Raw genomic sequence first — 20,138 nt, 5'->3', positions numbered from 1 at the left:
TCTTTCTCTACATCACCCGTCATCTTATCTCACTCCTTTTCAGTATTCTGCTATGTTCCTGTCTCTGCCTCTCTCTTTGTTTCCTTTACTCTGCTATTATCTCCTTTCATCATCCCTTTTCTCATCCAAACAAACAGGGTCCACTGTGAGCGAGGGTGCCGCAGGATGATCGTCTAGCGGCGTAGAAAGATGCAGAGCGCCAGTCTCCCCTTCTCACAACCACGCATGTAAACCTGTACACTCCTCCCTGCCCCTCCCCATCCCCGTTCACTGCACAAGAGTAAGAAAGAGAGTGATAGAGGAGGAAGGAGGGAATCAGAGAGAAAAAGTGAGAGAGGCTGGGCGAGCGGGAGAGCATTCACCATTAGACATTTGCAGCGTCAGATGTTTGGCTCAGCAGCAGGGAAACAGTAAAAAAGAGGGAAGGATTCACACCCCTGGAAGCTGTGTTGTTAGCGGCTTGGCAAAAGGGCTCTACGCCATATAAGGTATGGTATAACAGGTGATGGGGCAGGTCGTAATGTGGCATGGACTGTTTGTGACAGGGGAGCACTGACATTGCAGCAGGGTTTCTGCAGAAGGGTTGTGTGAGTGTACATCATGGGGGGAAAAGTAGGCTCACATGCTCTGTCACTGCAGGTCACAAAATTGCACACAATGTAACACAGACAGGCAGCTTAAATTAGATCTATTGGATTAGATTTGTTTGCCTATGTTGTTTTTTTAAGGTAGACTAGATTATATTTGTACTGTGTGCATGTGCACCACCTTCAGCCTTCATTTACTGACTGTCTATTTTTGAATATTTTGTACAACCAAGATTAGTGTTTTGTCTTGGTTGGTTGTGTCTTGTGCACACCCATGCCCACACTGTAGCTACTTTCCAATACAGCAGCAGTAGTTTGTGTGTTTACAGTGCCAGCAGTTGCTACTGTCTATCTAGATTTTCTTCCATGTTCCTGTGCGCTTGCATCAGGCAGGTTGCCAGGCAGCAACAGCATGTGTGCATCTATGTTAAGGCTCGGCCTATAGCAGACACATGCCTGGTAGAAAAATATTTTTTTGTGGATCTTTAAAGGAATTTCCAAGGAGATGCATGGCCACATCTCATGCTCATGCTGATATTGTCTATGTCTTAAGTTTGAGGATGAGTGTTCTGCAAGTTAATTTATAAAAATGTTAGAGGACTCTTCCTCGCTCTGTTGCTCCATTTCTCTCTTAATCTGTTGCATGCTGCCCACTCTTTCTTAGTTCGTTCTCTTCATCTCTGTCCTCCGTGCTCCATCTTCACAGTCGTCCCCTCCAGTACCTTTGAGCTGGCTGAGTTGCTAGGCTGGAGAAATCCTTTCTCAATAACATCCTTCTCTCTCCTCTCCCTCCCTGCATGGAGGTGGTGTCAGAACAGAGGTGAAAAGTTGCAGAACAGTGCTGCCTGGACGTCTTCCCAAGACACTACTGATCAGAAGACACAGTTTTTATTTGTCTCTCCTCTGTCACTGTCTCTTTTTTCTCTCCTACCTCCTCAACGCTGTTCTGCTTTGCAAAGTGTTTTTGTTTTCCTGCTTCATGTAGACAACTCTTCAGTTTTTTCATCTTCTCATAGCCTACATAAAACCTCATTATCATAACATGATAGTGCTCTTGCCCTTTGCCCTCTTTGAAATTTTTGTTTCATGAAGTTGACGTGTGTGGTGCTAGAGAAAGTGTGATAGACCTCCTTTTATAGTTTGTTTCTGCTGTTAAATTATGCCTCGACTACAAAGATGTTTTTCCTTTATCTCTCCACTATCTGTTTGTACACTTCTATCTCTTGTACTCTCCCTTTTTAGCTGAGGTTTAAACTTCCATTTAGGCTTTGGGGTAAATGAGAGGAGGCCCATTAATTTTTAATGACACCTCGTGCCTGTAGATGAATAAAACAACACGACGGCATTCACATTCTGACCTTCTCACTTGTCGCATGACACCTGGTTGACCAAGGAAGTGGCTGCCAACCTTCTCTGTGATGGTCATGTGTAGCCTGGCTAACACACACTCACTCGCTCACACACATGCAGTCATTGATCTTTCTACCCTGATTAATGATTGTGTGTGTGTGTGTGTGTGTGTGTGTGTGTGTGTGTGTGTGTGTGTGTGTGTGTGTGTGTGTGTGTGTGTGTGTGTGTGTGTGTGTGTGTGTGTGTGTGTGTGTGTGTGTGTGTGTGTGTGTGTGTGTGTGTGTGTGTGTGTGGCATACTAAATGTATAAGTGTCATGGTGAACGTGAGCAGGGATAAGATCCGAGTGATTAGTAGTTATAGGAGAAGGCAGTTCATCAAGTTTATGAACAATTCTCTGTAACACACACACACACACACACACATACACATATACACACACACATACACAGGATGTCATGCAGGCCGTTCGCTTGTGTCCAGACCTGCTCTCAGAATTCCCCCGGCTTAATTTATCTCACGCCCTCAGTTTCCTGTTTCATGAGCTACCTCACAAGAGACCCTCGATCAACAACAACCAACCCTCACACACACATGTAGAGACACGCGCACACACCCTCATTTTATTGTTGTGCGTGTCTAACTTAAGTCTTCTGGCTTTGTGTTTGGATGTGTGATTTTCCTTCAGAAGTAAGGACTGATAAATCCCAGCGGATGATTCAGGCAGCAAGTCTTTAAATAACTTTAATACTTGTGTTTAGCATTGTGGCTATTTTAGTATGAAAGGTGCCCAAAGTCTTCTAATAAAAGATAATACAAGTGCACAAAAATACAACATTCATGTGACTGTGGTTTGGCAATATAAACAAAATTAATTTGTCATTGTAGCAGACAGGTCTGAATGATTTAATTTGTGGCATGATTGGACTGAAGCTCAGGACACGAACTGATCATGCTCTTGATGTCTGATCATCAGCTGTCTGGTCATCAGCATCTCAAAACTGACAGTGCGAGATCTGAATGTCACTGCTGGCCAATAATAGCGTAGAAATAAACCACTGAATGCCATGCTGTACCAATGCCTGTGCTTTCTGCAATGTGATTGTATTTCAAGTGTTACATTTTTTTCCTCTACTTTTTTTTCTTTCTCTATCTCCTCTCTCTTCAGGCATCATGGATCTCGCAGCGCCTGCTACAGTGGTAGCTCTCCTCCACTGACATCCTCCTCCCCATCTCTTCCTCTTCCTTTCCCTCTCTCATTTGCCCCTCTTCCTCTACACCCCCATCCCTTACTGCCTGTCGTCTGTGACCCAGAGTGACTACTCCGCCCCTCCTACATCATGGCAGGGGAGAAAGGGCCGATTAAACGGAGCGCCATGGACATCAAGCGCCTGGCGAGCCTCATCCAGAGAGGAACAGGCCGCTTGCTGGTGATTGACAGCAGGACGTTTTCTGAGTATAATGCGTCACACGTGCAAGGTGCGGTCAACGTTTGCTGCTCCAAGCTGGTGAAGAGGCGACTGCAGCAGGACAAGGTGTCTGTCACTGAGCTGCTACAGCCCAATGGCAAGGTGAAGGTGAGTCAAAAGCTCAGCAGACCGGGCAGTCGAGACTTTTTTGCTAAAAGCTGCAATGCCTTTCTTCTAATTGGAGGAATGGATTCAAAATGTTTGTGGGGCAAGCTTCCATCTTGCTGATAAGGAAAAGGCACTGGACACTGCCAGGATCAGAGCTGGCTTTGCACTCTGACCTTGCTGTGGACAGGGTGTAATGTAATGTTGATCTATTAATGTGATTTTACTAAACGCACAGATTTACATTTTGGGAAATATGTTTGAATGTTTAATATGAAGCTACCTCTAGCCAATAGTCACCTCTTCTGGCACATAGCACACCGAAAGATCACAACATGTATTTTTTACACTTTTTTTTTTTTTACTGTAGCTTTTGACAGAGCAAAGCTTACTGTTTCCCCCTGTCACCACTTTTAATGCTAAGCTAAGCTAACCAGCTGCTAGCAGTAGTGTCATATTTACAGGACAGAAATGAGAGTGGTATCAGTTTTCTCATCTAACTTGAGCATATTTCCCAAAATGTCTGCTTCAGCTGGATTCAGCGGGACCCTGAGACTGGATTTCAGATCTAAACACTTATTTTAAGATTTTGATGTCATTATTTAATGTAGCATTTTGTGTGTTTAGTAAATTCCCTCACGCACAGACAAAGAAAAACCCAGTTAAAACTTTGTTATTTAAATTATATGACATTAAAAATGCATGAGTGCAGAGTAGATTTTTGGGATATGCAAGATTTTCTTCTTGCATACAAATGAAACCCCAGTGATTCATCTTGCAAATGAGAGTGGGGAATTAAATTAGTGCCTGTACAGTACAGTGTGTTGGGACAAGTCGGCGTAATCTTGCTTGTTTCAGCAGAAGCAGCAGAAGCAGCACGGGAACGCAAAACATGAACACAGCAGGGACTGTTGTCACAAATATCCTGTTGAGGACTTTTTGTGTAAATGGGTAAATTGAGTACATTATGTGTTCTTTCTTATTCAGCTGTACAGTAGATGCATCAAGTGTGGATAGTAAGACAAAAGACTTTCCTTGAACCAAAAGATTCAGCTTGAAGTTCCCATGTCTGCAAGCACTCACCTGCTGAAGTGCCCCTGAGCAAACACACACTTCATGACAACTCCCTTGGTTTCTCAGACCATTCCCAGCAGCCTGAACTGAGAACCAGTGTGGTTCTGGATAGGGCTTCTCTCTGCTAGTCCAAGCCTGCACCACATCAGTGGGTTCTATATTTGGCGGACAGGCGTGCGTACTGTAGGTTTGTTGCTTATCAGTGGCCCTGAAATTGGAGCCTCCCGTTTTCCATGACTTCTCCTCTGAATATGACAGCCTTTTTTCCATGGCCTGTCCACCCGTGGCACGCCAACTCCTGTATTTTTAGTCGCTGTGTGAAACTGAAGGAACTCTGAGAGGGGAAACCTAAGCAGAGAGGGGGTGAAGTTTTGCGTTTTATGCGTAGGGTGCGTTTTGTGCACATGTATTTTGTGTGGTGCGTACATCGCCCAACGATATTACACAACCAGACAACATCACATCACCCAGATGTGAGGAATCCACTTTAAAACCACAACAACGACAAAGGCAAATTAAATTCCTCTTTCTGGTTACAATGATTCTCCAGAAGTTACTTTTAGCTTTTGATTTAACCTTCAACATGTTACACCCAACACAATACAACAATGATTCACAGAGGCTGATGACACAAGTCATGTGATTGACATTTCTTTTATAGGTGTGACACATCAGGTTTGAATGGCAGTTTATAAAATGCCATAGCTTTTGTTATTGTTGTTTTACTTCCTGATTACCATAAACAGGTCGAAGTGTCTAACTTGTCCCGCATCTCATTCTGTCAGACCTACTTATGAGTGTGCTCCCATTTTACAGTATAATACTCTATCAGTGCTGAAGTTGTAGATGACAAACTGACTCTGAATTTCCATTTGGTACATAAGAACTTTAATCACCAAAAACACGCCCTTCCCACCAAATGGCAAATAATTACAGATTACTGCTTTAGATTATTGCTTTGCTGCTCCTGTTGTTTAAAGTTAATGCTTGTAGGTGACTGACACTTTCCACATGGTCAGATGGTAAAATGGTGGACAACTGTGGATTATTGTTAGTTTCTCAAGTCAAATGACTTTAAGTTCAGCTAATAACGCGTGTATAATTGGTACATTGGCTGAGAGTCCCCATGTGCCTGCTGTTTCTCACTGACTCTCTGTTATACCAATTAGTTTTAATTAAGCTTTATTACAAGGGCCTCTGGCAGTCAAACCTGCATGCCTTTCTTCTCACCCAAAATGTACCACTATTAACTGGACAAAGATCTTGTATAACACCTCTTGTTTTAGCTGAGTTACATGGACCTGGATAGAAAAGACAGAGCTACACCTGAACACCACATGGGAGATCCTGCGTTTTCAAACGTGTGACTCATCCTTACCAAGGGATCCAATTTTGCTCTGATAATGGTTTTATTTTGGGCGATAATTTTGCATGACGTACTCTTGCAGTTTACAGATTTAGACAGAAAAAAACAAAAAACAGAAACGAGGGAGGGGTTTAAATAGAAGGAGACATCTCAGTGTTTCTGTGCTGGGTCAATTAGGTCCATCTCTGTGTGGGGCCCTGTGGTTGGCTGGTCTCATACTGTGGCACCCCATAGAGCCTTGCTTCCTCCTGATTGCTCTCACTTTCAATCTCATGACAGCTCTGTCTGCCTCCCACAACTGTAGCCCGCATCTTCTTCACCACTGACCCATTCTCACGCAGTGTATTCCTTTTTCTTCTCCTCTTCCTGTCCCTATCTGGTCTTGCCCCATGGCTGGTTTGTTATTATCCATTCCCCACCCCCAGTAAAGAGGATAAGGCTTGCGATTAATGCTAGACTGGATAAAGCTGGAACTAGCCGGGTGAGAGAGGAGGGCCTGACGGACCCAGACTCTTTTGTTATTGGCTAAGCATGACATCATCCCTTTTGTGTGGCCACTGGCAGGCCGCGGGCTGGGCACGTGCAGACTGGCTGTGTGGTGTTAAAGCCGGCTCCCAGCTAACCCCTCACACACACACACACACACACACACCATCCTCTCTACCCCCCACATGGCTCTGAGCATCGCCAGGAGCCGCCTCAGTCAGCCAAGACAGCAAAGGACACCAATGTGGCTCTTTGTTGGGGAAGTGAATGCAGGAAGCAGGAGAGCAGCACTGAGGGTATTCATGGATGGGCTGCAGCCTCCGCCTCCTCCCCGGCTGCCTCCCGCCTCACATCCCATTGAGCACTAATAGCCTGCATCCCCCAAGGCGCTGCACTCACCGTCTTTCATAGAAGCTCCCACCGCTTCAGTTAACTGAGCTGAATGAACATCCATGGTCAGTGCAGCAGTAATCAAAATGGTGTCCTCTATCTTCTCCCGTTTACATCATCCCTTCATAACCTCTTTATTAGTGCTCTCTGTCAATGTAGGTCAGAGAGAGTTGAATACAGTAGGTTAGGTGATGGTGGACCTTTGCTGGGAGAGCAGTGGCACAGGCTTAGTCGGGAATGGGGCTTCCTCATGCCTTTTCTGACAGGCTGGAGGGCAGGTGACTGGTTTCTTGGCTTAAGCCTGGCTAATCCCTGCTGCTGTGATTGGGACAGCCAGAGAGGCAGGCCTGACAGATGGACCAGAGGTTTTCACCACCAGCAGCCAGCTTGGGGAAACACCCTTCCTCCTGTATAAAGGCACAGGGACCAGATCTGTGATGAATGGGACCCAGAGTAGTAGGAAGAATACAGCAGCCCACTCATACAGACAGGTGTTACTTTTACAGGCTTTCACATGATGGATTGTGGCAGATGTGAAATATTCATAACATTAAAGTACATTTGAAGTATTTCACAACAAGAGCTGTGTGGCTGTCATTTAAGGCGTAACCAGTTTTCTTTTTTTTTTTCCTAGCAGAAATGCATGAATTAGTATCAGAGTTGATACTGACCTTATTGTTGGATTGGGTATGAGCAATTATCAGTGGACACACACTCATCCATACTAGTTTGCAGGTTCTGGATAATAGAAAAATATGCAAAGAATAAAAGAGTACCTGCACACGGCTAAATTATTTCCCAAATCAGGTGAAGAAGAAGTTGAAGTTGTCATGTCAATGTGGAACTGATGATTTGGGTTGTGATGGATCCACAAAAAAACAGTGTCCTCACAAAATTCAGTTTTTCCACTAACAGTTACATTTTTACAGTCATGGCAAGCAGAGGACAGATTTTAAAGCACTTCTGCTAGCCCTGTTCTCATGTTACCTTATAAAAAATCTGGGTTTCACACAGTGTGGTACACAGATTTTAAATAAAAGAAGAGAGTATGTGTATTGGATCAGTAATCAGCCAAATACCAGACTCAGGGAAAAAAGGTCTTGGATTAGTGCATCCATGTTATCTAGCTTGAGACTGATCTATTGGTCAATGAACAGAACATCTACAAAAACCTTTGAAGTAATTTCTCAAGAAATGGTAATGGTAATAATGGTAAACAATCTGTTACCAGGTCTTCAAATAGGATGATTTGCTGCTTGTTTCTGCTTTATCAAATTGTTAATTGTTGACTGTTTTCTGATCTGTTACTGTATTAGGTAAAAGATAAATTATGAAAAGATTAATATACAATAACATAATCATTCATTGGAGAACTACACTAAGTTTTGCCAGTGGTATCATACCTTTGTTACAGTTGAATAGCACTTACTTAATTCTTTGTGAAGTCGTGCACGTAAGATCTGCACTTAAAACTGTAATTACACTTAACTCTCTTCAAGTGTTGCAATACTAACATATTAGTCATGAAAATGAACAACAGCCCATCAATTGTTGTTTGGCATAATGGCCAAGTTGCAATAAAGAGAGTCAGGCGATGGTTTGTGATCTGGTCTGTGATCTTAATTGGTAGGATTGGCTGAGTGCCCCGCTGCCAAGCACAGTGGGAGACTGCACGTGATCAACTAATGCATTTATGCAGTGACGATCTCCATCAGTCCGGCTGATGACGTACCATATGTTGTGTTTATCCTCCCTGCAAAGCGTACTGGCTCTGATGATAGGTCATTGGAAATTCATGGGTAATTCTCAATAGTCAAGGGCGAGTATTCATGAAATTGTTTCAAAATAAACAAGTCATGTGTTTGCCTTTCATTTACGTGTTGGAGAACAGTCAAACTACTATACTTTGGAAACTACCATGCAGTTTTTACAATAGTAAAATTCTTCTGGAAGTTTCCTGTAACTACAGTGCAGTATTTCAAAATGAAGGACAACACATGAGTGTTTCATGTGTCATCTGCCTTGACAGTAGCAGCAGAACTTAATTGATGACTCACCATGTGGATTGTTTCCCAGATTAACCAGAGGGCAAACTCAGGGAATTTTTTTAAGGTTTTTTTCTCATTTTTCCGATTGCCAAGTTCAAACAAAGACTCTGTAGCTAGCGGTGGTTTCTCTACAGAGATGTCATGTGTCATGTATGAAATGTCATGTGTTTGCTTTGATGAGGTCATGGTTTGAGTCATTGTTTGTTTTAAAGATCCTACTGTTTGACACACACACACACACACACATATTTATGTACAAAAATATATCTTTAATTTGTGGATGAACAAGAAACATGGAGGAAATGATTCAGAGATGATTTGTAGATATGAAATGTGGCTTTCATTATATACAAAGGGAGGAAAATGACATGGTGGAACCAGATCTACAGCATGTGCTCTTCATAGACAACAGTTTAGTCTGTGTGTGTGACAGAGAGAGGCAGAGTTAGGTAGAGACGTTGTATACTTTATGTATACTGTATGTGTACACACATTACTTCCATGTGAATTTGGGCCTGGTGTGCATGTGTTCTGTCATAGGCTCCTTTTGGGGAAAAAATTCTGACTTAGGACCAATTAATTGAGGACAAAAGTTGTGACTTCAATTGGGGGAAAAGTTTTTTTTTTTTTTGTCAATGGTCAAAGTTAGGGTAAGGCAAGTAGTGGTTATGGTTAGTGTTAGGGTAAGTCTCCAGGAAATGAATGTAAGTCTATGTAATGTGACCATGATCTGATGGTGTGTGTGTGTGTGTGTGTGTGTGTGTGTGTGTGTGTGTGTGTGTGTGTGTGTGTGTGTGTGTGTGTGTGTGTGTGTGTGTGTGTGTGTGTGTGTGTGTGTGTGTGTGTGTGTGTGTGTGTGTGTGTGTTCCTCTGACATTCAGTGGTGTGAGGGTGTGACCAGATCAGGTGACCACATCTTCAAAATGATCAGTGATGACCTCACACTACACATGCACAGAGGCATCAGGGACTTTCACCACCTTATCCACATCTTCACATCCTTGTCTGAAACACACACACATACACGGTTGTAATATTGTACTTCTGAGGACTTTCCACACACTTGCTAAATAACCCATTAAGTGTAAAAATCCTCAACATAATCATAATAACCCTTTACTCAGGTTTAACTGTGAACTACTTCATCTTTCTATTTCTGTTCTTTTCTTTCGTTTATGAGTATAGAAGTACAGGCACACTGCGACACACACATCGCACCTACACAAGCATACATGGAAGTGCCAGCTGCCTGTGCCAGTCAATGACATCATCTGGCCTCTGGTGGTATCTTTACAGCCGAGTCTTAAACTGAAAGATCAACTACCAGAAGAGGTCACTGCTTGTTGCAGCAGGTCCTCTATCAGCACTGTATGTTTTGGGATTGCACAATCATAAAGCCAGTTTGTTGCTAGATTGATATAAAAAGCCTGATCAAATGTGCCTACAAATCAAACTAAATAATAAATGCATGATATACTACAGCATTTTATGTATTGCTGTTGGTAAGGTCTGACTCTTGCACACAGTGCCATCTTGTGCATCAATATGCATGTTATTTTCAACTCTTGCTTCACTCTGTATTTGCACTCTGAGCTTAAAAAACGCTGTTAGGGGAAAAGAGTTCTTACTGTTTTCTGTGGGACATCCCAGAGAGGACATGCTGAGAGGGACCTAGACTGCACTTCAAGAATGTGGGTCCATTTTTAGACTGTTTGTGCTGATGTTGTGTCACAGGCCAGTTCACACACATACTGTCCCGCTCAGCACTGACCTTGTCACTGGTCAGTAGCATTGCTGAGGTCAGGGGAAACCATGTTTCAATTTCTTACACAAGCACTTACGGGAGGCCGGGGGCCGTGTTTGCACAATTCCACAAATATGTTGCCAAGCTACCCGCCATCTACTGTATGTTTCATGGTGTGACATGAAACGCCAGAAGTGACAGTTAGGCTAAGTATTGACTGGCAATCTTGTTTTTTTCACTCTCCTTACATACTTTATAACACAGGGTCAATTTGAAACAGCAGAGACTTTCATAATACCTTTATTCTTTCTCTTTCACAGTCACATCTTCTCTTTTTTCAAATTCAAACAACAAAAAAGTACACAATGTCCTACTGGCTATCCTCTTCTCCGTCTCTTGCTTTTCTTGATGTATTCTTCTGCAAGTGACAGAAGAAAACAAACTTCTTGCTCTGTGACCACTCCTTGTTTATGTCCTGCAGTGATGCCAGGCTTCACATCCTTTAAAGAAAGCTTGGGTGCAGCACGACAGTAGCATTTGGTCTGCCAGTGCCACCTTCTGTCCCTCTCTGCAGCCTCCTGCTCCCTCCTATTCCTCTCTCTATATATGATCCTACTCCTGCCTCAACTTTGTCCCTCATCCCCTTCTTGGGCTTCATTTCCTTTTTTCCTTTCCCCATTCCCTCCCTCTTTTCCCCACGTCTTCATCTCTGTTTCCGTGGCCCCCTCCTTTTTTCCTCTCTTTCTGCCAGGGGCATTCCTTGTTTACCTGCAGTGTGCATGCGTCAGAGAGCCTGGGCCAGTACAATAGTAGTAGTGGTGCTCTAGCACTGCAGAGGGATGAGGGATCTGTACTACTGCTGCAGTCTGACAGCCAGCCTCACGCTCCCCAGGGTCGTTGACCTCTAACACTGCAGCAAACGCTGTGCATATCACGCACTGGGCAGGAGATGTAGCTTTATCACATAATTCAAGTCTAGCTCCTATCATAAAAATCTGTACTACCATTCAAACACATTATGAAATAGGCTCTTTTATTTCACTCAGATGGAACACCTTCATATGAGAAGGGTAGAGGTGTAATTCCATCCTCTTTGTTGCAACATTAAATGAATCTTGCACATTTACTATGGATTTGTGTAAAATACAGAAGAAAATAATATTCTAATTGTCAGTTAGATTTGTTGTTTTGTGCTGAATTTGAATGTTAAGCTGTTTTGTTTTTTTAACACAGAATCACCACATTACAAAGCCCAAGAACCTTAAGGAAATGCTAGTCCAGGGAGCAGTATACACAGAAGACACAGTACATTCAAGGATTCAAAGGCTTTATTGTCATGTGCAGAAATAAACAGGTTATCAATGCAGTGAAATTCTTACTTTGCTATGTCTCTACTTGGTGCTCTCTATTACTCTATGTAAAATATATACTAGAAGCTGTGTTTAATAAAGTAAAAACACACAGCATTCAGGATATAGACACATAGAGACATTTGCCACGGTGGGCATGTCTCTGTATCATACAGGACGTAAGTTAAACACAAGTTAAGCATCACTAAATAACTTTTTTGTCTGGTTTTGCGAAACTTGAACATCACTGTCACCCACTGTTTGTCCAATGGTGAGATGCGGATTGATTATTCTATTTCTACTGCAACTCATTTTATGTTTTTACCCTGGCAGTGAACCTTTTTTGCACTGTGCAGCTGACTGACAGCACTGAAGTGTGTGCTGCACAGCTTGTGTGTGTGTGTGTGTGTGTGTGTGTGTGTGTGTGTGTGTGTGTGTGTGTGTGTGTGTGTGTGTGTGTGTGTGTGTGTGTGTGTGTGTGTGTGTGTGTGTGTGTGTGTGTGTGTGTGTGTGTGTGTGTGTGTGTGTGTGTGTGCGTGCGCTGTACATGTATGTACACTTAAAGGCTTGTAATCCTCAGGAGCTGAGATCAGGTTCCCAAATTAGATCTGATCCCATTAGGAGCATCAGCCAAAATTATCCAGGGTTATTAAAGATGGATGGAGTATAGGGGATTCAAAACAATCTTCAGAGACCTGTAGATGAAAATATAAGTACAAACTGTATGGACAGGTACAGACTAAAGTAAGAAACAGGGTAAAAGGTAGTATTTTTATTTCTCATTGTCTCGCTCACACACAGAGACACTGCATTGCTGCCTTTTTAAAATGGATGTGCACAGCTATCAGGCTCTCTCTAGTTGCTTTTCCAATGGATTGTATCACTTGGTATTTTGATATATGATATATGTAAGCATAAACTGGGCCAGATGGTATCACGTCATGGGTGTTTCTGACAAGCAATAATCTAGTGATTAGTTAATGCACCATCATTATATCTGGAAAATGAAGTCACAATTGATGCTACAGATTAGGGTTTTATTCCCAGAAGGCAGAGCTTATCTGGGCTTTACTAAACCAGAATTTCCTCTATTCAGACTTCAGAGACTGACCTTGTCCTGTCTAAATCACCTGCATGGCTGTCTGCCAAGGCAATCTGCTTTAGTTGCTTTGTAAGCAGAAACATAATCAGGCACACTTTATGCACACTGTGTCTCCCCCCTCTCTGACAAATAGACACATGCACATGCATTGTGAAAGGTACGGTTTAGCTGAGTATAACATGGGCTATCATCACCAGTGTGCCTGTCAGTGTACATAGTAATGAAGTGGTTGGAGAAAGTGTGATATTGCCTGGAAGCTAACAGCTATTTAAAGGCACATTTCAGATGAGGATGGTGTACTGTATGTTGAGGTAAACAATCAAATGAAATGCCCCGCTCTGCCTTCTGTTTCTCCACTATGGCCTCCCGCCTCAGTTTTCTCTTCCTTCTTTTCTTCTCCTTTTTCCTCTTCATCTTTCTGCATCTCCATCTTTTCCTGCCCCACTATTCCGTAACCCCCCACCCGCTCCCTCCAACCCTCCCATCCGCTCGCACTCCTTCCTCCCCCCTCTCCTCTCTTCTGTCCAGTGGCGGTTCAATGATGCAGTGATTCATAGCTGCAGTAGGCACTGCCTGATGGTCATGTGACCAAAGCCTGCCTGACAACATGGGGAACAACAGAGCCTGGCTGGTGTGTGCAGGCACATGCTCACACTCTGTGATGCAAACACGCACACACACACAGGCACACTTTGTCACAAGAGCGCATGCTCATATTTTCTCATCTTTCTCCTATTCTGACATAAATGCATTGATGCATTGATGAATGCCCACACCCTTCGCAGTGTACCCAGCTTTTATGATTTTACTGACATTACTTCCATTACAACAAATGATCCTCTAAGCAGTATCCGCACTGTAAATATTACAGTCACAGTTGCACAGTTCAAAGCTCATGTATTATTCACAATGCTGTACTTTATCTTTATAACTTACTCCAGTATCACCTGTTTGCTATAGCAGTAACTGGCATCAATTAAGCCAGTGTTTATTGTCATAACTACTGGTGCTGTTTGTCAGTTCATGTTATTTTCCTGGTTGCTGCTACCTGGTGTATACTGTATTAGAACAGCCACAGGTTCAAACCTTGCAGTAGCTCATGTGCACCTATTGTCCAAAAGTGGCATAGCAATGCACAACTTCACTCAGTGCCCCTTTCATGACCAAATTGGATGTTGTAATTCCAGTCGTATGAACTAACTCTCTTTATTGTCAGTGGTGAGTGCTTTAAATTCTTTCCATGCTAGTACTGAATAATCAACCTTACTTTCTTCCTTGTTTGTCCTCTGTGCAGGTAGAGCTGGGCAGGAAGCAGGAAGTGGTGGTTTACGACCAGAGTTCCAAAGAGGCGGGTCATCTGTCCAAAGACGGCTTCGTACACATTCTCATGGGAAAGCTGGAGGGCACCTTTCACAAAGTCTCCCTGCTCACTGGTATGCAACTGTGTGTGTGTGCGTGTGTGTGTGTGTGTGTGTGTGTGTGTGTGTGTGTGTGTGTGTGTGTGTGTGTGTGTGTGTGTGTGAGTGTGTGAGTGTGTGAGTGTGTGAGTGTGTGAGTGTGCGAGTGTGCGTGTGTTATTTATTACCAACCATCTATTCTACAGCGAGCATGTGTCCCTCTCCTCATCCCTCTGCTGCTGATCTTAGTTCAGCTGTTTGTCATGGCACAGTTCAGTCAGCAGGTGTCACTGATGAACACAACAAGTACTCATCTCCTCAGTCACATAAATTGTTCCTCATTTTTAACTGTCAGTAATCAGACCATCTGACTGTGTGGTATCAGAACAGCAGGTATATATAGATATAAGAATGAGAAAAGGAAGTATAAAAGCTCTCTGATGATTCTTTGATTTTTAAGTTTTCCTGGAGCCATCCATCACTGAAATAAAGCTAAAGCTTAACTTCCAATCCTCTGGCCTTATTTACCGCAGTTATTATCCTGTCATAGTGTCCACTAAGCACACTAAGACTTATAATTGAGTCCCAGCAAGAGTGTTAATAACCTCATTGAGTTAATAACATCTCTATTGCGGTGGCTGAAGCTTTTGAAGGAATGACATTACACACATATACAGCAGCAAAGGCTTATGAATTTGTCCCAAATGTGTCAGTGCAGAAAGGAAAGTGTAATCTGCTTCAGTCAGGATTGGAAATGAGACGGCAGAGGCATGCTACTTGGGCAAATCTCTGCCCCGCTCTCCTCCCTGTATCCACGCATCCCATTCTTCTCCTTCTCTCAGTTCTCTCCCTCCGCTGGGAGATTAGTGCTTTTTCATGAGTCATTCATTGATGCCGAGGATTGCCTCAAAGCACCCGGGCTCCACAATTAGTCACAGTCACAGAAATGTACTGAGCACATGCTTAGGCAAGGCATACCCGCACATACTGTGTGCACACACACACAAAGCCATGTTCAATATGGCACACGCACATATACTCTTACTGCCTCTCAAATCCAGGATTTTCCTTGTCAGCTTTTTTTATCAGACATCATACCCTTCTTAATGAAGGAGACTTTGTCAGCGTTTCCCTCCTTTTCCTCTTTATCAGCCTCTTCAGCTCGCTCTCGCTACGTTTCTTCTGGGAAAAAAAGAGAAATCGCACTTCTTCCATTTCTGTCCCCTCTTTTCTGCTGTTTCCACGACAACAGTGGCAGAGAATATTCCCCAGAAGGACTCAGCCAATGGCATTGGCTGTTGTTTGGGTGGTTATATTATTGGGGTCAGTGGTGCTAGCAGCCAGTGTCTGTGCATAGTTGATGTATGCGTGTATGTGGGTGGGCAGATGGAGGGTGTTGCATGTACACGTCTGCATGCATGCATTCGTGCCTGCATGCATTCGCACATGATGACATCATGTGGATGAGCGCTGCAGGATCTGTCTGCGTGTCAAAAGAAGGTGCAGAGTTTGCATGAGAGAGATAAAGTGAGAGGAAATGTTTATCAGGGAATTTGTAATGCTTTTTAATAGTGCTTGTGATGATGATAATTTAAAAAAAATATGAGGATGACTATTTAAATCATGGGTTTAAGTTCAGGCACAGTCTTTCTTTTACAGTCAATGACAGCAATGAGTTTGTGGTGTACAAGGGATATTTCTTTGTATTTGGATTCCATAAAATTTGTTTTCAACAACAAGAATAATAAATAGTAGCAACCGTAGTCTTCCTTCCTTTTTTGTCCTTCCTCTCATTCCTGACTTTGTTTGGCTTTACCACCTTCTCTCACATTCTCCAAGATTCAAAGTACCTCAAAACAAAAAAAGGTAATTCTCCTCTCTCTTCAGCTCCTTTCATCTTCTGCCTTCCTTTTCCCCCCGCCTCCTTCTCTTTAACATCTCCCACTGCCCCTCCACCGAACCTCTGATTTATGATCCTAAAAATTCCCGCAATGACTTCATACTTGACTGACGACTTATTTTCAACCTCACGTATGCAGGCCACACACGCACACACACACACACACACACACACACACACACACACACACCGTAACATTGCTGCAAATCAAGCGAGTGGTAATGTGGGTGGGAGGGGAAGGAAGGATGGTCAGACAGAGAGATAAAAAGAAAAGAATCCTTAAATGGGATGGACAGGGTAGAATAAAAGAATAATTACTGAGCTTTGCTGTCTGGATGGAAGAGGATTTTCTGCCAGAGGCTTGCCAAATGGAGATTAGGGCAGGCACAATCTTGCAGAGACACATGCATGTGTATGTTTTTCATATTTTAATGCTAATTTTTGATGACTTAAACGTTCTATAAATAAAGCAATTAATTGCAGGTAAAAAGGGATATTGGCAAATAATCTTCTTGAATGACATGTTACACAACCTAAGTGCATGTGCTGGGAATGCATTGATCTAAAAACAATCGGTGACTCCTCTTAGGTTTCTCTCTATTCACTAAATAATCAATAACTCCGCCTCAGTGAGCGGACCACTTCCTACACGTGGATGATGTTATAAAGGCAGGCCATGTCCCAGTAGGGTCATTGTTTTTGTGAATGAGACAAGTAATGCAGGTAGCGAATGAATCTCACCCTGTGCTTAGTTAGAAATATATATTCACACAGGATGTGGTGGTAGTGGAGGTTGGAAAATGTCACTGTGTGCACATGGGTTTCCCGTTTGCTTGTGTACATTTGTATGTTTGCAATATTACTTCATCGACTGTGTGAAAGTGTTTGTGAGAAACATGTCTCTCTGAGGACAGCCATATTTTTACCACAACTATGATCTCACTGAGATGGAGCTCGGGCTGATGTGTTTTGCCTTTTTGAGAGTTGTGACTCTTTGTGTGTGTGTGTGTGTGTGTGTGTGTGTGTGTGTGTGTGTGTGTGTGTGTGTGTGTGTGTGTGTGTGTGTGTGTGTGTGTGTGTGTGTGTGTGTGTGTGTGTGTGTGTGTGTGTGTGTGTGTGTGTGTGTGTGTGTGTGTGTGTGTGTGTCGTAGAGGAGGAGAACATGACTTGGTTGGAGCCAGCTGCCTCCCCAGTGGGTCTAAAGTTTGCATGTTTCCCACCAATCTGCAGCACACAGCCAAACCGAAGGCAATACAGCCTGCCAGTGTGTAGCTAGGTGGTAAGTTAGCTGATGCCAAATGCGTAGCTGCATCATGCGTCACATCGGTGCTGATGTAGGCTTGCCAGGTTGAAACATTTTGATGTTGGCATCTGAAGCTCATGTTCTGGTTTTAACAGAAGCTGCGGTGACAGAATAAAAAAGAGAAGAATTTAAAAGGGAAAAGAAAGACAGCAATGAAAGTGAGAAGATGAAAACAGGTTGATAATGGTTTCAAGAAGAGGGGGTGGGGGGCGGTGATAAAAATAACAGTGCGTTCTATTCATAGCACACAGGTTTTGTTGAAGCGCTGAGAAAACTGACAACTAGAAATGAGAACAACAGAAAAATAGAACAAATGAGGGTGGAGGAGCTGGGGTGCAGGTTTAAAGGTGTGTATTTCATCCATCTAATGTGTATGTGTGTGTGGAGTTTGCAGATGTGCAAGACTGCACCTAATCTTTCCCAGCACCATCTGCCAGTGTTTTTCGCAGGATTACTAAAGCGTCACACCAATGGGTCAAAGAGATAGAGCAAAAGGAGAGAAAAGGGCCACACAAAAAAATGAGACAGATGAGGGTTGAAGGCATGTGCCCGATGAGTCTAGATTCTCTACATTGGGTCGTCTGACAAATAATCACCAAGTCAATATTTGTCAAGGTGATATGTCCACAATAGATAAATTAAATAGTTAGTTAGGAATGTAGTTTTGACCACAAACCTCTGGCTGTAGCGAAGCAGCTATAGCTCGGTGAGTCTTGAGCTGTCACATTCCTCACTACATACTTGGTCTAACCAGGAAAAATGTTGTGCAGTCACACTGAAAAATTGACCAATTAAATACACTCAAAGAATCCGTTAGGCTTGTAACATTCTCTTGATTTTTGAGTGTCACGCTTGGAAAGAATTATAACATTTTATAGAAAGAAAACAAGAAGTTAAATCTATCTTTTATACAACACTTTTGCTCTCTCTTTTTGAAGTTTGGCAGGCATTTCTTGTATATTGACTGAACTGTAGACTCGAAAGATTAATATGTAGTACAGACTGTAGTGTTAGTATGTAATATGGAATCGGGACCGTTTTTCTACAAGTTAGCTTGCTGAGTCCCCACGCTGTCAACCAGCCAGCTCAGTGAAAAACCATACATGACGAGACACAGCGATGACATACTAATGAGCGGTATTAGGAGATGAAAGGTGCCTCCTTCTCATTTTCTTTTGTTTGCTCTCTCTTTCTCTCACACACACTAAAAACACACACAGGAGCTGCTGTGTACCCTTGGGCTTTGATGAGATCAGGTTAGGGTGTGATAGCACATACAAACGTACAAAGGTCAATTCAGTTTTGTGTCGTTCCTCTGTGGTGTTATACAACAGGGCGGCAGCCTATGTGTGTGTATGTATGTGTGCATATGTTTACTCTGTGTGTGTATGTGTATGTGTATGTGTATGTGTGTGTGCATGAGCGTGCCTGTGTGCGTGCAAACATCAGAGTGAAGCTGAAGAGGTGAGGTAATCGTGGGAGGCCAAATCTCACAATGCAGCCGTTCAGAGAGACATTCCAATGAGCTACATAAGGAGGTCTGCTTGTGTCCATGTGTGTTTACGTGTGTGTGTGTGCATGAATATGTGCATAAGAAGTAGTGTGGGTTTGTGTGCGTGCGTGTATGAGGCAGTATTTGAGAGAGCATGTGTGTGAAAAAGAAAAAGACAAAACAAAAGGAGGAGAGCTTTGGAGGAGATGAGGTAATACTCCTCACTACATCCTGAATGTGAGTGTGTGTGTGTGTGTTCACTTCGGCTGCATATATGTGCGTTCATGTGTGTGCATGCGTGTGTGGTCGATGAACTCATTAAACGCGACAGGCCGTCATGCTGACCTGTGCTGTGTTCTTCAGCCTCCTCAGCGCTGGAAGTCTTTCTTTATGGTTTCTTCTCCTTCTGGATCCCAGCAGGAAGTCTCCGCTTCCTCTGAACAAGCCTAAGGGGAGAAACCCCACTAAAATCTCAGCCATAACAAACACACACACACACACGCGCGCGCGTGCAAACTAGTTAAGTCTATTTGGGATGCTCTGACACACGGAAAAACAGATTTTACCGTAATTAGAAATGGCTGATTACGTAACAATCATTGTGTTGTTGCTATTATTAAACATTTTCACAGAAAGCTTTTACATTTGCTGAGTGCCCCTAAGATACTGCCTGCATTTTGGCATCTTGTGACGCTGCCAACAGCGCCATCTAAAGGCCATTTAGGGCTTCACAGGAACACAATTGATGTATATACCTCTGTGATGGAGCTCTGGTGGACTGAATCGATTACTGACATTTATTTACCACTCTGTGCCTCCAGGTGTGTTGTGATTGGCCACAGTGCAGGTCAGAAAGGTTGCACATTTATATTATTGTGTCCCTTTCGTCACCCTTCATCCGTCCTCTTTCCTCCCACCCGCTCACCTCTCTGTCTTAACCTCCTAACCTGCCCTTTCTGCACCTCCTTGCCCCTTTC

General features: G+C 43.1%; 1 protein-coding gene across 1 annotated transcript in view; it reads left to right on the top strand.

Moving 5' to 3' along the window:
- The window catches only part of dusp8a (dual specificity phosphatase 8a), a 43,679-nt gene that overhangs the window by 3,717 nt on the left and 19,824 nt on the right, over positions 1–20,138 (top strand). The window contains exons 2-3 of the mRNA XM_062421310.1: positions 3,105–3,513; positions 14,364–14,502. Coding sequence (XP_062277294.1) covers positions 3,277–3,513; positions 14,364–14,502 — 376 coding nt within the window. The 5' untranslated portion in view covers positions 3,105–3,276. The remainder of the gene's footprint in view (positions 1–3,104; positions 3,514–14,363; positions 14,503–20,138) is intronic.

This window comes from Scomber scombrus, chromosome 6, assembly GCF_963691925.1.
Source record: "Scomber scombrus chromosome 6, fScoSco1.1, whole genome shotgun sequence".
Classification (NCBI taxonomy): domain Eukaryota; kingdom Metazoa; phylum Chordata; class Actinopteri; order Scombriformes; family Scombridae; genus Scomber; species Scomber scombrus.
Note: the sequence above shows the minus strand (reverse complement) of the source record. Positions and strands in the feature narration are given on the sequence as shown.